The sequence below is a fragment of the Myxine glutinosa genome, chromosome 4, assembly GCF_964187855.1.
Source record: "Myxine glutinosa chromosome 4, kmMyxGlut1.1, whole genome shotgun sequence".
Lineage (NCBI taxonomy): Eukaryota > Metazoa > Chordata > Myxini > Myxiniformes > Myxinidae > Myxine > Myxine glutinosa.
The window spans coordinates 67282946-67298470 of NC_136264.1; the positions used below are offsets into that span (position 1 = coordinate 67282946).

General features: G+C 40.3%; 1 protein-coding gene across 1 annotated transcript in view; it reads left to right on the forward strand.

Annotated features, from left to right (window-relative positions):
• Window positions 1–15525, forward strand: part of LOC137425864 (endothelin-converting enzyme 2) — a 98813-nt gene that overhangs the window by 19518 nt on the left and 63770 nt on the right. The window contains exons 4-6 of the mRNA XM_078775826.1: window positions 1615–1692; window positions 5168–5271; window positions 10327–10437. Coding sequence (XP_078631952.1) covers window positions 1615–1692; window positions 5168–5271; window positions 10327–10437 — 293 coding nt within the window. The remainder of the gene's footprint in view (window positions 1–1614; window positions 1693–5167; window positions 5272–10326; window positions 10438–15525) is intronic.

A 15525-nucleotide genomic window follows, 5' to 3' on the forward strand; every position in this document is an offset into this window, starting at 1 on the left:
TTTGAGCAACCAACCTCCTCGGCGACCTTTGTGCGACTGTTTTGAACATGTTCAAAAATTTACGGCGACCATGGCGTCCATGGGGATGTCTGACCCTCCTGTGTACCACCTTTGAACGACCTAGGCAACCATTCTACCTCCTTTGAGCCTCCAACGGCGACCTGGCAAATTTTATGGTCGCACAAGGGAGGCACAAAGGTCGCCATCCTGTGTGAAGGCCCCCTTACCAAACTTACTTCTAAGGAAGGCCATCTCCTCGGTATTCCCCATGGAGCTAAGTCCATTCTCAGTTACTAAGAATGGGTCCCTACTTTTGGCTGATGCAGCCACTTCCTGTCATGATTAGCTGGAGGAAATGGAGTCCAAGGCTTTCTACATTATATCTCAGCAGGAAACAGAGATGTAAAGTTTGCTTCTCACCCACTGCAGGCAAGTTGGTGGACTCGGTTTTAAAATGAGTTCCCTTACAATAAACTTTTTCTTTTTTTGGGAAAATAAAGTCAAGGCTCGTGGAAGAGCTAGAATACAAAGTGTGGTTTAGCGGGTGTAGAAAAGATCATGGTTTTGGAATGGGGATGATTTAAGTTGGTGGTAAACAGCTGTCTTGAAGACTTGGAGAGATGATTTGAGATTTAAGACTGAAATGGTGGAAGTTGGTTCCACTGGTGGGAAAAAGAGGAACTTGAATGCAGGAAAAGGCCATTAGGCCGATAGAAACTTGAATGATGAAATTACGAACTTATGGTTCTTTGTCTGTGCTCTATGCTTTTTTTAATGCTAAGTGTTAAACAAGGAAGCAGCACATTTCATTTTTTAAAGTCTCTGGTTACGACTCCGATGGAGTTTGAACCGCCGACCTCCCAGACTAAGAGCAGACCCTCCAACCATTATGCCACTGAGTCTAGTGAGTTCCCTGCCCTGTCGTGATCCCTCTGTCCATCCCCAGCCCATCCACGTCGCGTATATTCTTCAAAAATCCGACACCTGGTTGCCATTCTAGGTTTTAAGCTGGACGCTCACTTCCATTCCTCCATATTCTCCTATACTCTTGCCCGTGGAATCAAATCCCTGTGTCTGATGTCTTGCGCACCTCCCTTTAGTCTTTCAAGAGTGCACCAATGACTCTCCTGCTCTCTTCTACCTGTGCTGACTGCCCACCATTTCTGCCAGTCATCCACTCACGTGCAATGCCTTTACCCCCCTTGTTCCGCCTTGAACCTCTGTCATCCTGTGAACCCATCGCCACCTGTTGATGAGCTCTGTTTAGCTCATTCTTGACCCCTGATTGTTGGATACAAAAAAAAAAATACACCACTGTATTTAAAAATAAATATATAATATTCTGTGACTTTCCACAAATGCTTTCATTGGTTTATTAAATTATTTTTTAATCATAAATATATTTAACGACACTTCTGATGCTATTGAATGAGAGCTTCCTTGTCAAATTGTCTCTTCATAATCCCAGGAGGTTTTCAATAATATCTCTGTTCTAATATAATTTTCCTTACCATATATAAGAGAAAAGGAATCGGATTTAGAGAGAAGTTTGTGAAGAGATTCCTTTTTCGAAAACTTCAAACATAACTTTCCATGTTTTCATTTTTCAACAAGATGGAGCGAATGCGAGAACACATCGGGTTTCCGGAAGAAGCGATGAAGCCTAAATTATTGGACAAATTTTATGCCAAGGTAAGCTACCTTTTGTTTTGTATTTCCAAGCTGGTAATAAATGCAGTGTTGACTATTTCGAAGGACAATGTGTGTCCAGTGTACACCACTCAGACAATTCTCTAATACAGTATGGATAGACAATCATAGATCCACGAAGGCAAGAGATAACTATCCCAGCCCAAATAAATTACCAGGGAATTTCCAATCCGATCTGGTGGATCATACCCTGTGTTACAGAGCATTGGTTCCGACAAAGCAGATTCTTGGCTTGGGGACATGCTGGACGGTTTGCCATCCCTCTCCCAGCAGGCCGGAAGGTTAAGGAAGGACTGTTCAGGATGTCGGCGAAAGCTCACCTACTTTTCACGAAATACACTGTGTGGATTCTTCAACACATTGATGAATCGCTCTGACTGTGAAAGAAGGGGGTGACAGTTTATAGCTGGGCCGAAATTCAAACTTAGGCTAGACAGCTTAGAAGCGAGTGTCCCCGAGGGCGAGTGACCCCGAAGGAAAATTACAGAAGGTAAATTTTTACCCCGCGCACACCAAGTGAAAAGCAGGGTTAAGCATTTGGGTCACATCTGTCTGTCTGTCTACAAACAGTAAGTTTATGATCGAGGAACAACTTAATTTCAGTTGAATGTTGTATTTTGAACACAAATCAGACTATGAATTGGAAACCGAACCTGCCGTTTGACAGTACTTTGTCTCTGAATTCATCCTGATCACGCATGCGCAAAGAGGAGTGAGGTACTTTTTACCCCACGCATGCAAAGTGAAAAGCGGGGTTTAGCAATATTGGATCCTGTCCATCCGTCCATCTACAAATGTCAGTTTATGATTGAGGAAGAACTTAATTTAAATTGAATGTCATACTTTGAACATGAATTGTTCAAATTCATGAAGTTTCACAAACCTGAAGTTTAACAATACTTTGTCTCTGAATTCATCCTGATCGCACATGCACAGGGGATATACACTGTAAATCAAGGTGAGATGATATTTTTACTCTGTCTGCCTGTCCTGCAGTCAAACAAAATTGAAAACCATTCCAAACAGGAAACTTACTGTTTGAAGGACATCATAAAGGAAGCAAACAACAGGCATGAAGAACGAATGTAACATGTTAGATAGGGTGGTGTAATCGACACTGTGTCAACGGCAGTAAAACCCAGAAATTATTTTTGACACTCTTTAAAATCTTAATCTAATTAAATTGAATTTTATCTTTGAACACTGTGGAGTGTAGAACACAAATCACCTTCTTGTCACTTCCAAAACTTCCGTTTAGCAGTACTTTGACATGTTAAATAGGGTGGTGTATAAATGTGATGTACAAAACTGCTTCAGTAGCGCTAAACTTTTGAATTTTTTTTGAAACGACCTTTAATATCATAATTTTATTTAAATTGAAGTATAGACCTCAACACTGCATGGGGTAACGTTTTCTATGAACTCTCTAGTTTTCATCTGTCTGCCAATCAAACAAAATTGAAAATCAATGCAAACAGGAAACTTACTGTTTTTAAGGACGTCATGAAGGACACAAACAACAGGCACGAACAACTAACGTAATGTGTTAAATAAGGTGGTGTCCAAGGCTACATCAACGGTGGTGAACTTCCAAAAAAAACTTTCAATATGACCTTTAAAATCTTTATTTAATTTAAATTGAGTTATATACTTGAATACGACTCGCCTTTTTGGCACTTTCAAAACTCTTCCATTTAGCAGTATTTGGACAAAATATGACGACCAACCAAATTTGCCACTTGCAGACCCCACTCTCATGTCCAAGTTTCTAAAGACAATGTGGGGTAAGGTGTTCTATGAACCCTCCAGTATCATTAATCGTGCAGGTTTCCATCGAATGTGAAGTGCATACTTAATACGAGTGTATATCAGGACTGGTAAGTCTGTTTTTTTTTATTCGAGTTTTTTCCCTTAAAGCAAAAACAGTCTTTTTCTTAACCCTTTAAATTAACAAATTCACTCCTATTTTATTCTCCACTTCTGTGTCAGGTGACAGACATTCTGGTGAACGCTCGGTAAATGAATGTCACATCGATCTCCACCCTTAGCTTAACAATGAAGGTTAATTGATTCAACAGGTCATGCAATTGTGTTTTTTCCATCAATCTTGTTCCACCACAAGCTTTTCCATCCATCCATCAATCCATAGCCCTAATAGGCCATAGGTGCACAACTGATGAGTTGACCTTTTAACGCCAATCTAGTCTATTTTCTGTGGTTCTATTGGCATTTATTTAACTTATATCTGTCCATTTATTAATATTTTCCATCCAAGACTTTCTTGGTCTACCTGTTCCTCTTTTCCCTGGTACTTTTCGAACCACCTTTAGAGGCCATTTTCCCCGCAGAGCAGGGTTTGGCCTTTTTCGGGCACCTTGGCCCCCTTTTTGAAGCAATGTTTTACGCCGGATGCCCTTCCTGCCGCCAACCCTGTTAGTCACCTCTTGTGACACACAGGGAATTACCTGTGAACTGGTACTCAATTTGCCGACCTCGGAAGGATGACAGGCTGAGTCAACCCCCGTGGCGTTAATTCAGCGATCGACCGGGATTTGAACCCAGGATCCCAAGCCGGCACCCTAACCGCTAACCCAACACCAGGTTCCCTGGTACTCTTCCATGCATTATATTATTAGCCAACGGTAGATTTTCTCTGGGCGAATTACATGCCGAACCATCTTAATTTTCTCTGTTTAACAATCGATAGAAGAGTCTCACTATTGCCAACTTTTTTGAGCTATTTCAAGTTTTATTGAAATATTCGTCCTATGAGCAGTTTGGAATTCGGAAAATTTTCCAATATCAATTCATTTCAAAAGCATCGTTCTTCTTCTCGGTTTTCCAATGTCCATGTTTCACATCCATATAAAAATATTGCATAAATAACTTCTCTCAAAAGCCAGAACTTTGTCTTGACGGCAATTTTATTATTCTTCCAAACTCGTGGAAGCTTTAGCAATATGGATGTTGCATTTGCTCTTCTTGTGTTAAATTATTTGTCCAATTTCCCTTCTTGTGTAATACTAATACTGAAAGACTGAACATGTTATAGGTCTATACCTCCAATGTTGATAGTAGCTTGAAATTTATAGTCTTGTTTCCCAGTTATCATCACCTTGCTTTTCTCTGCTCTGATTTATTTTCCATCTACTCTTGCTGTTCTATCCAATCTAGTTGTTGTTAACTCTCTCATTTCTTTTTCAGAGTTTGCAAGTAAATCAATGTCATCAGTAAATTTTAAGTTAGTTATCCTTTGTCCCCCAATCCTTATACCACCATCACAAGATTTTAAGAGAGGAAAAAAAAAAAACTCCAATGCTGCTATTCATTGAAAGTTATGCTTGACAGTATAATGTATAATGTTTTGTCAAGTAAATTATGTGAAAAGGTTTCCATATATATCACACAATGGGTGTAATGAAAGTGAGACATGGTAAAACACTGTATTTATTTTCAGTTTAGAGTATCGGAGGAGCATTTCAGCAACATGTTGGAATTCTACAAGTTCGAATCGCATCAACTTTCAATGAGCCTGAGGACGACTGATTCTGGAAATCACAGGTATTAATTTTTTTCAATATTAGAATGTATATTGTAAATACAGAGTCAAAATGTATCTCCCTCCTCCCCTCCCCCTTACAATATGGAAGGATCATACTCATGAGAACATCTGACCTCTCACCCCCTTTCCCCCACCCCAATGTATATGTATGTATATACATATATATATATATATATATATATATATATATATATATATATATATATATATATATATATATATACTTCTTTGAAAATAATGAAAAGCTGAAATGTCTTGAGTCATTAAGTATTCAACCCCTTTGTCTTGACACTCCAAATTGAGCTCAGGTGCATCCAATTTCCTTTGATCATCATTTAGATGTGTTTACAACTTGACTAGAGTCCACCTATAGAGTTCCTTGGCTGAGATGAGAGAACCTGCCAGAAGGACAACAGTCTCTCCATCACTTCACAAATCTAGGCTTTATGGCAGAGTAGCTAGATGGAAACCACTCCTGAGAAAAAGGCACATGACAGCACACCTGGAGTTTGCAAAAAGGCATGGGAAAGACTGAGAGCATGAGGTAAAAGATTCTGTAGTCTGGCGAGATGGAAATCGAACTCTTTGGCCTGAATGCAAAGCACTATGTCTGGCAAACTGAGCACATCTCATCAGCCATATAACACCATCCCTACCATGAAGCATGGTTGTGTCAGAATCATGCTATGGGGATGCTTTTCAGTGGTAGGGATAGGGAGACTTGTAAGGATAGAGGGAACAATGAATTGAGCCAAATACAGGCAAACCCTTGAGAAGAACCTGCTTCAAAGTACAAAAGGCCTTAGACTGCAGCAAATATTTATGTTTCAACAAGACAATGACCCCAAACATACAGCCAAAGCAACACCAGAATGGCTTCTGAACAAGAACGTACAAGTCCTTGAGTGGCCCAGCCCAAGCCCAGACTTGAATCCCATTGAGAATCTGTGGAAAGACTTGAAGATTGCTGTTCACCGACGGTCCCCATCCAACTTGACAGAGCTCAAGCAAATCTGCATGGAAGAATGGGGGAAACGCCCCAAATCCAGATGTACAAAGCTGATACAGACATACTCAAGAAGACTTGAAGCTGTAATCACTGCCAAAGGCACTTTTACAAATTATTGACTCCTTGGGTTGAATACTTATATATTCACTTGATTTTTGAATTGAATACTTGATATTGTTGAATACTTGATATTTTTGTATTTCAGTTTTAATTATTTTTTTTAAATAAAAAATAAAAATCCCCTTTGACATTATAAAGTGACAAAAAAATCTGATAAATGTGTAGATCGGTGACAAAAAAATCTCAATTTAATCCATTCTGAATTCAGACTGTAACATAACAAAATATGAAAAAAGTCAAGGGGTGTGAATACTTTCTGAAGGCACTGTACATACATACATTCATAATGTATATTTATTTATTGAAAGAAAAAAACTTGACATACAGGTAGTAGGCAAAAAATGGAAACGCCAATGTAAAGTCACTTAATAGGGTGTTTGGCCACCACATGGGGTCAGTATAGCCTGCATGTGCAGTGACATAGAGTCCACCAGCGTTTGGAATTCTGCAGGAGGGATGCGGCACCATTCTTCCATGAGAAAGTCAATCAACTCACACCTGTTTGATGGAGGTGGAAAGCACTATTAGTCATCGTTCCTGAATATTCCATAAATGCTCAATTGGGTTCAGATCTGGTGACTGAGAAGGCCATGACATATGGATACCATCAGTGTCATGCTCATCAAACCATTGGGCATCCACACGTGTTCTGTGGATGGGGGCATTGTCATCCTGGAAGACGCCCCTCCTGGTAGGAAAGAAATGCTGCAACATGGGGTGAAGATGCTCACTCAGTACCATTCAGTAGCAATAGACATTTGCTTTGCTTCTATGGGAATTATTGCACCCAAACCATGCCAGGAAAATGCACTCCACAACATTACAGAACCTTTCCCAGAGCCAGAGCCAGAGCCAGAGCCAGAACCCAGTGAGCCAGAACCCTTCCCTGTTGGAACCAACCATTCAGGGTTGTAGTGTTATTTAAGTTGGCACCACTCTTGCACTCGTCTTTGTCGAGAACATGGTGAAGGATGACTCTTCTGACCATATCATGTTTCTCCACTGCTCGGTAGTCCATTGCCTGTGCCCTTCACATCACTGGGCTCACAAGCGTGCCTTGTCAGGTGTGATGAGCGATCTGTGCACTGCAACCCGACTATGGTATCCCGCTACCTGGAGTTCTCGGTAGTCCGTTTTTGATTAAACTTGGTGCTCGCACCCTCAGTTGAAATTTACACTCACCTAACTATTTTTTCTGCAGTTTTTTAAAACTATTTTTTAGTATTTTAAAGAAGGGTGGTCATTCAAACCCTCCCAACTACCATCCTATTGCTCTGACTTCTACTATTTCCAAAGTTCTTTGAATGTCTTCTCAATTCCCATTTCCTCAACCATCTTGAATCTCAGTGTTCTATCTGACCATCAATATGGCTTTCGCAAGGAAAGATCTACCGGTAATATATTTTTTTACATTACGAATGTCTGGGCCTCTTCTCTGAGAGACTTTGGGGAATTCTTTGTTGTAGTCCTTGACATCTCAAAAGCGTTTGACAGAGTTTGGCATTGGGGTCTGATATCCATGCTTCCTTGTTTCGGGTTTATTCCTTCACTCTGCTCTCTCATATTGAGCTTTCTCACCGACCGCTCTATCTCTGTAATGGTTCAACATCTCCCTCCTTCCCTATCAACAGCGGTGTCCCTCAGGGTTCTGTCCCGTCTCCAACACTCTTCCTTCTTTTTACCAATGACCTTCTTCTACAAATAACCAATTATACACTTGTATGCTGATGACTCGACATTGCATTTCTCCATGTTTTCCCCATCTGCTTCATCTTCCGTCACTCGATCTGCATCTTGTTTCATCACAGCCACCTCTTTGAATCCGGATTTAGACAAGATTTCCCAGTGGGGCAAATTTAATCAGGTTAAGTTTAATGCTTCTAAAACTCAATTTCTTCCCATCTATCTCTCTCTCTCTCTCTCTCTCGCTCTCGCTCTCTCGCTCTCACTCTCTCTCTCGCTCTCACTCCTCTGAACTCTCCAATCTCCTTTAAAAGCTCCACAATTACACTATGGGATTCAATAAACATACTAGGTTTTACCCTAACATCAAATGTATCCTGGAACCCACACATTACACAAATAGCTAAGTTTGCCTCGATTAAACTAGGAGTCTTGTTCAGATGTTGAAGATTGTTCCCCTCTGAACTGTTGCTTCAACTATATAAAGGATTGATTCGTCCTTGTATGGAGTACTGCTCTCACATCTGGGGATGTTCTAGCTCCACATACTTCCTGGACAGAATTGAATCCAAAGTAATCCGAATTATCAACTCTCCCAATCTGACCTCAAAACTCGACCCGCTTGAATTACGCCACAAAGTTGGCTCTCTTTCTCTTTTCCACAGATATTGCTTTGGTTTCTATATCATCTCATGATTATTGTGTGGCCATTGGCAACTCAAGGGTGGGCTGTTATGATGTTTGTTTCTTCCCCTCCACTGCCAAACTCTAGAACCCTTTACCTTCCCATTTATTTCCAAACACTTATGATCTTCCCCTTTTCAAAAAGCAGATATTTTACTTCCTCAAAAACTCTGAGTTTATTCTCTCTTTCTTCACTTTTCTATCAATGCAGTTCTTTTATTAAAAGCCTGGCCTCGAGATGAGGACTACATATGACTGGAGCCTTCAACATAAAAAGGTGCTTACCTGCTTTGCCTTGCACTTCAAATTAATGCATGGATATCATGATCCTGGAGAATGCGTTTCCTCCCACTGCTGCCTTTTGCTAATGTCTTTCCCTCGGAGTTCCATGCCGACATCACTTTAGACGCCGTTGCTTGTGGAACATAAGCAAGTTGAGCTTGTAGCGGTTGCCGCTGAGCATACACAAACGCCTTACACCTGCCAAAGAAGCAACCAGGGAGCGATCACTGTACCGGGCTCACCCAGGCCACCCGGACATGCCCAGACGCGCCTTTCCCGGGCATGCCCGGACTCGCCTTTCCCGGGCTCGCCCAGGCCGCCCGGGGACGCCCAGTCTCGCCTTTCCCGAGCATGCCCAGACTCGCCTTTCCCGGGCTCGCCCAGGCCGCCCGGTCTCGCCTTTCCCGGGCATGGCCAGACTCGCCTTTCCCGGGCTCGCCCAGGCCGCCCGGGCACGCCTAGTCTCGCCTTTCCCGGGCTCGCCCAGGCCGCCCGGGGACGCCCAGTCTCGCCTTTCCCGGGCATGCCCAGACTCGCCTTTCCCGGGCTCGCCCAGGCCGCCCGGGCACGCCTGGTCTCGCCTTTCCCGGGCATGTCCAGACTCGCCTTTCCCGGGCTCGCCCGGGCACGCCCAGTCTCGCCTTTCCCGGGCAAACGCTCCGGCATGACGTGTTTGATTGCATATATATATATTGCTGCCCGATAAACGGGCTTTTCAGAGTACCCGAATTTTGGTTTTGCTCAATAAAGAAACTCGGACGAATTCCCGTCTTTTGTTGCGTCCATCCTTTCGACTCGCGTAGGAGCAAAGCTCCTTCAAGCTGTCTTTATCACTGAAGCTCCTGCCAAACGTGCCCCACCAATCACCGCCCTTTCAAAGTCACTGAGGTCTCCTCTTGCAGCCATGCCAGCCATAATTATAGGCTACCAGGCATGTGCAGTATTTTTATACATGACCCGAAGCATGCTGGGATGTTATTTGCTGAATTAACACATGGGCCACACCTGTGTGGAAGCCATTGCTTTCAATATACTTGGTGTCCCTTATTTACTCAGGTGTTTCCATTTTTTTTTGTCCACTACCTGGGTATAGAACTATCGTGAGTGTCTCACTCCAATAACATTTTGAACGCCCCCTGCATGTTATCCAAGTAAATACATTATTTCACTCGCGCAAAATAATCGCAACACTTGGAGACTCAAATCATGAAAAAATACTTGTGACGATGTTATTCTACACTATTTTCACACTTGTGTAATTTTTTTTACCTTGCAGGTGGACAATGTTGCCACAAACAGGGAATACATACTATTCTTCCATTGACAACTCCATGGTCTTTCCAGCAGGTGTTCTTCAATCTCCACTCTACCACAGTGATTACCCAATGTATGACAATTACTAGCACTGAATTAATTATATCAAAAGTCTAGTTTATAGTCCTATCGTTCCCATTAAACATGGAAGGATTTCATATTTTTGGATGTTCTGGATGTCATATTATTAAGGAAGAGGATTCTAAAACCTCCAGAGGAGAAATGGTAGTTAGGCCAAAAAAAAGGTTTCCAATTTCAGATCAATCGATAAGTCTAATCATTCAAATATCCTTGAGTGTGGGCAAGGGGGGGTGGGGGGGGGGGGTGGTTGGGACGGACTCTTTAAGTTTCAAAGAAGATAGAAATAAAACAAAACCTCTCTGATCAATATTTACACTTGGCATGTAGCAAGTGGATCGAGCAAAGATATAGAATCATCAACCAAGTACATCTAGAAAGGATATCTAGTCAACTACCAAGTACATCTAGAAAGGATATATAGTCAACTACCAAGTACATCGAGAAAGGATATAGAATCATCTACCAAGTACATCTAGAAAGGATATATAGTCAACTACCAAGTACACCTAGAAAGGATATATAGTCAACTACCAAGTAAATATAGCAAGGATGTAGAGTCATCTACCAAGTACATCTAGCAATGATGTCGAGTCAACTACCAAGTACATCTAGAAAGGATATATAGTCAACTACCAAGTACATCTAGAAAGGATATATAGTCAACTACCAAGTACATCTAGAAAGGATATATAGTCAACTACCAAGTACATCTAGAAAGGACATATCGTCAACTACCAAGTACATCTAGCAAGGATATAGAATCATCTACCAAGTAGATCGAGAAAGGATGTTGAGTCAACTACCAAGTACATTTAGAAAGGATGTAGAGTCAACAACCAAGTACATCCAGCAAGGATATGGAATCATCGACCAAGTAAATATAGCAAGGATATGGAAACATCGACCAAGTAGATGCAGCAAGGATATGTAATCATCGACCAAGTAGATGCAGCAAGGATATGTAATCATCGACCAAGTAGATGCAGCAAGGATATGGAATCATCGACCAAGTAAATATAGCAAGGATATGGAAACATCGACCAAGTATATGCAGCAAGGATATGGAATCATCGACCAAGTAAATATAGCAAGGATATGGAATCATCGACCAAGTAGATGCAGCAATGATATGGAATCATCGACCAAGAAAATATAGCAAGGATATGGAATCATCGACCAAGTAGATGCAGAAAGGATATGGAATCATCGACCAAGAAAATATGGCAAGGATATGGAATCATCGACCAAGTAGATGCAGCAAGGATATGGAATCATCGACCAAGTAGATATAGCAAGGATATGGAATCATCGACCAAGTAGATGCAGCAAGGATATGGAATCATCGACCAAGTAAATATAGCAAGGATATGGAATCATCGACCAAGTAGATGCAGCAATGATATGGAATCATCGACCAAGTAAATATAGCAAGGATATGGAATCATCGACCAAGTAGATGCAGCAAGGATATGGCATCATCGACCAAGAAAATATAGCAAGGATATGGAATCATCGACCAAGAAAATATAGCAAGGATATGGAATCATCGACCAAGTAGATGCAGCAAGGATATGGAATCATCGACCAAGAAAATATAGCAAGGATATGGAATCATCGACCAAGAAAATATAGCAATGATATGGAATCATCGACCAAGTAAATATAGCAAGGATATGGAATCATCGACCAAGTAGATCTAGCAAGGATATGGAATCATCGACCAAGAAAATATAGCAAGGATATGGAATCATCGACCAAGTAGATATAGCAAGGATATGGAATCATCGACCAAGTAGATATAGCAAGGATATGGAATCATCGACCAAGTAGATATAGCAAGGATATGGAATCATCGACCAAGTAGATATAGCAAGGATATGGAATCATCGACCAAGTAGATATAGCAAGGATATGGAATCATCGACCAAGTAGATATAGCAAGGATATGGAATCATCGACCAAGTAGATGCAGCAAGGATATGGAATCATCGACCAAGTAAATATAGCAAGGATATGGAATCATCGACCAAGTAGATGCAGCAATGATATGGAATCATCGACCAAGTAAATATAGCAAGGATATGGAATCATCGACCAAGTAGATGCAGCAAGGATATGGAATCATCGACCAAGAAAATATAGCAAGGATATGGAATCATCGACCAAGAAAATATAGCAAGGATATGGAATCATCGACCAAGTAGATGCAGCAAGGATATGGAATCATCGACCAAGAAAATATAGCAAGGATATGGAATCATCGACCAAGTAGATATAGCAAGGATATGGAATCATCGACCAAGTAGATATAGCAAGGATATTGAATCATCGACCAAGTAGATATAGCAAGGATATGGAATCATCGACCAAGAAAATATAGCAAGGATATGGAATCATCGACTAAGAAAATATAGCAAGGATATGGAATCATCGACCAAGAAAATATAGCAAGGATATGGAATCATCGACCAAGTAGATCTAGCAAGGATATGGAATCATCGACCAAGAAAATATAGCAAGGATATGGAATCATCGACCAAGAAAATATAGCAAGGATATGGAATCATCGACCAAGAAAATATAGCAAGGATATGGAATCATCGACCAAGAAAATATAGCAAGGATATGGAATCATCGACCAAGTAAATATAGCAAGGATATGGAATCATCGACCAAGTAAATATAGCAAGGATATGGAATCATCGACCAAGAAAATATAGCAAGGATATGGAATCATCGACCAAGAAAATATAGCAAGGATATGGAATCATCGACCAAGAAAATATAGCAAGGATATGGAATCATCGACCAAGAAAATATAGCAAGGATATGGAATCATCGACCAAGAAAATATAGCAATGATATGGAATCATCGACCAAGTAGATATAGCAAGGATATGGAATCATCGACCAAGTAGATCTAGCAAGGATATGGAATCATCGACCAAGAAAATATAGCAAGGATATGGAATCATCGACCAAGAAAATATAGCAATGATATGGAATCATCGACCAAGTAAATATAGCAAGGATATGGAATCATCGACCAAGTAGATCTAGCAAGGATATGGAATCATCGACCAAGAAAATATAGCAAGGATATGGAATCATCGACCAAGTAAATATAGCAAGGATATGGAATCATCGACCAAGAAAATATAGCAATGATATGGAATCATCGACCAAGTAAATATAGCAATGATATGGAATCATCGACCAAGTAGATCTAGCAAGGATATGGAATCATCGACCAAGAAAATATAGCAATGATATGGAATCATCGACCAGGTAAATATAGCAAGGATATGGAATCATCGACCAAGTAAATATAGCAAGGATATGGAATCATCGACCAAGTAAATATAGCAAGGATATGGAATCATCGACCAAGTAAATATAGCAAGGATATGGAATCATCGACCAAGAAAATATAGCAAGGATATGGAATCATCGACCAAGTAAATATAGCAAGGATATGGAATCATCGACCAAGTAGATCTAGCAAGGATATGGAATCATCGACCAAGTAGATCTAGCAAGGATATGGAATCATCGACCAAGAAAATATAGCAATGATATGGAATCATCGACCAAGTAAATATAGCAAGGATATGGAATCATCGACCAAGTAAATATAGCAAGGATATGGAATCATCGACCAAGTAAATATAGCAAGGATATGGAATCATCGACCAAGTAAATATAGCAAGGATATGGAATCATCGACCAAGAAAATATAGCAATGATATGGAATCATCAACCAAGTAAATATAGCAAGGATATGGAATCATCGACCAAGTAGATCTAGCAAGGATATGGAATCATCGACCAAGAAAATATAGCAAGGATATGGATTCATCGACCAAGAAAATATAGCAATGATATGGAATCATCGACCAAGTAGATCTAGCAAGGATATGGAATCATCGACCAAGAAAATATAGCAAGGATATGGAATCATCGACCAAGAAAATATAGCAAGGATATGGATTCATCGACCAAGAAAATATAGCAATGATATGGAATCATCGACCAAGTAAATATAGCAAGGATATGGAATCATCGACCAAGAAAATATAGCAATGATATGGAATCATCGACAAAGTAAATATAGCAAGGATATGGAATCATCGACCAAGTAAATATAGCAAGGATATGGAATCATCGACCAAGAAAATATAGCAATGATATGGAATCATCGACCAAGTAAATATAGCAAGGATATGGAATCATCGACCAAGAAAATATAGCAAGGATATGGAATCATCGACCAAGTAAATATAGCAAGGATATGGAATCATCGACCAAGAAAATATAGCAATGATATGGAATCATCGACCAAGTAAATATAGCAAGGATATGGATTCATCGACCAAGAAAATATAGCAAGGATATGGAATCATCGACCAAGTAAATATAGCAAGGATATGGAATCATCGACCAAGAAAATATAGCAAGGATATGGAATCATCGACCAAGAAAATATAGCAAGGATATGGAATCATCGACCAAGAAAATATAGCAAGGATATGGAATCATCGACCAAGAAAATATAGCAAGGATATGGAATCATCGACCAAGTAAATATAGCAAGGATATGGAATCATCGACCAAGAAAATATGGCAAGGATATGGAATCATCGACCAAGTAAATATAGCAAGGATATGGAATCATCGACCAAGTAAATATAGCAAGGATATGGAGTCATCGACCAAGTAAATATAGCAAGGATATGGAATCATCGACCAAGTAAATATAGCAAGGATATGGAATCATCGACCAAGTAAATATAGCAAGGATATGGAATCATCGACCAAGTAGATGCAGCAAGGATATGGAATCATCGACCAAGAAAATATAGCAAGGATATGGAATCATCGACCAAGTAAATATAGTAAGGATATGGAATCATCGACCAAGAAAATATAGCAAGGATATGGAATCATCGACCAAGAAAATATAGCAAGGATATGGAGTCATCGACCAAGTAAATATAGCAAGGATATGGAATCATCGACCAAGTAGACGCAGCAAGGATATGGAATCATCGACCAAGTAAATATAGCAAGGATATGGAAT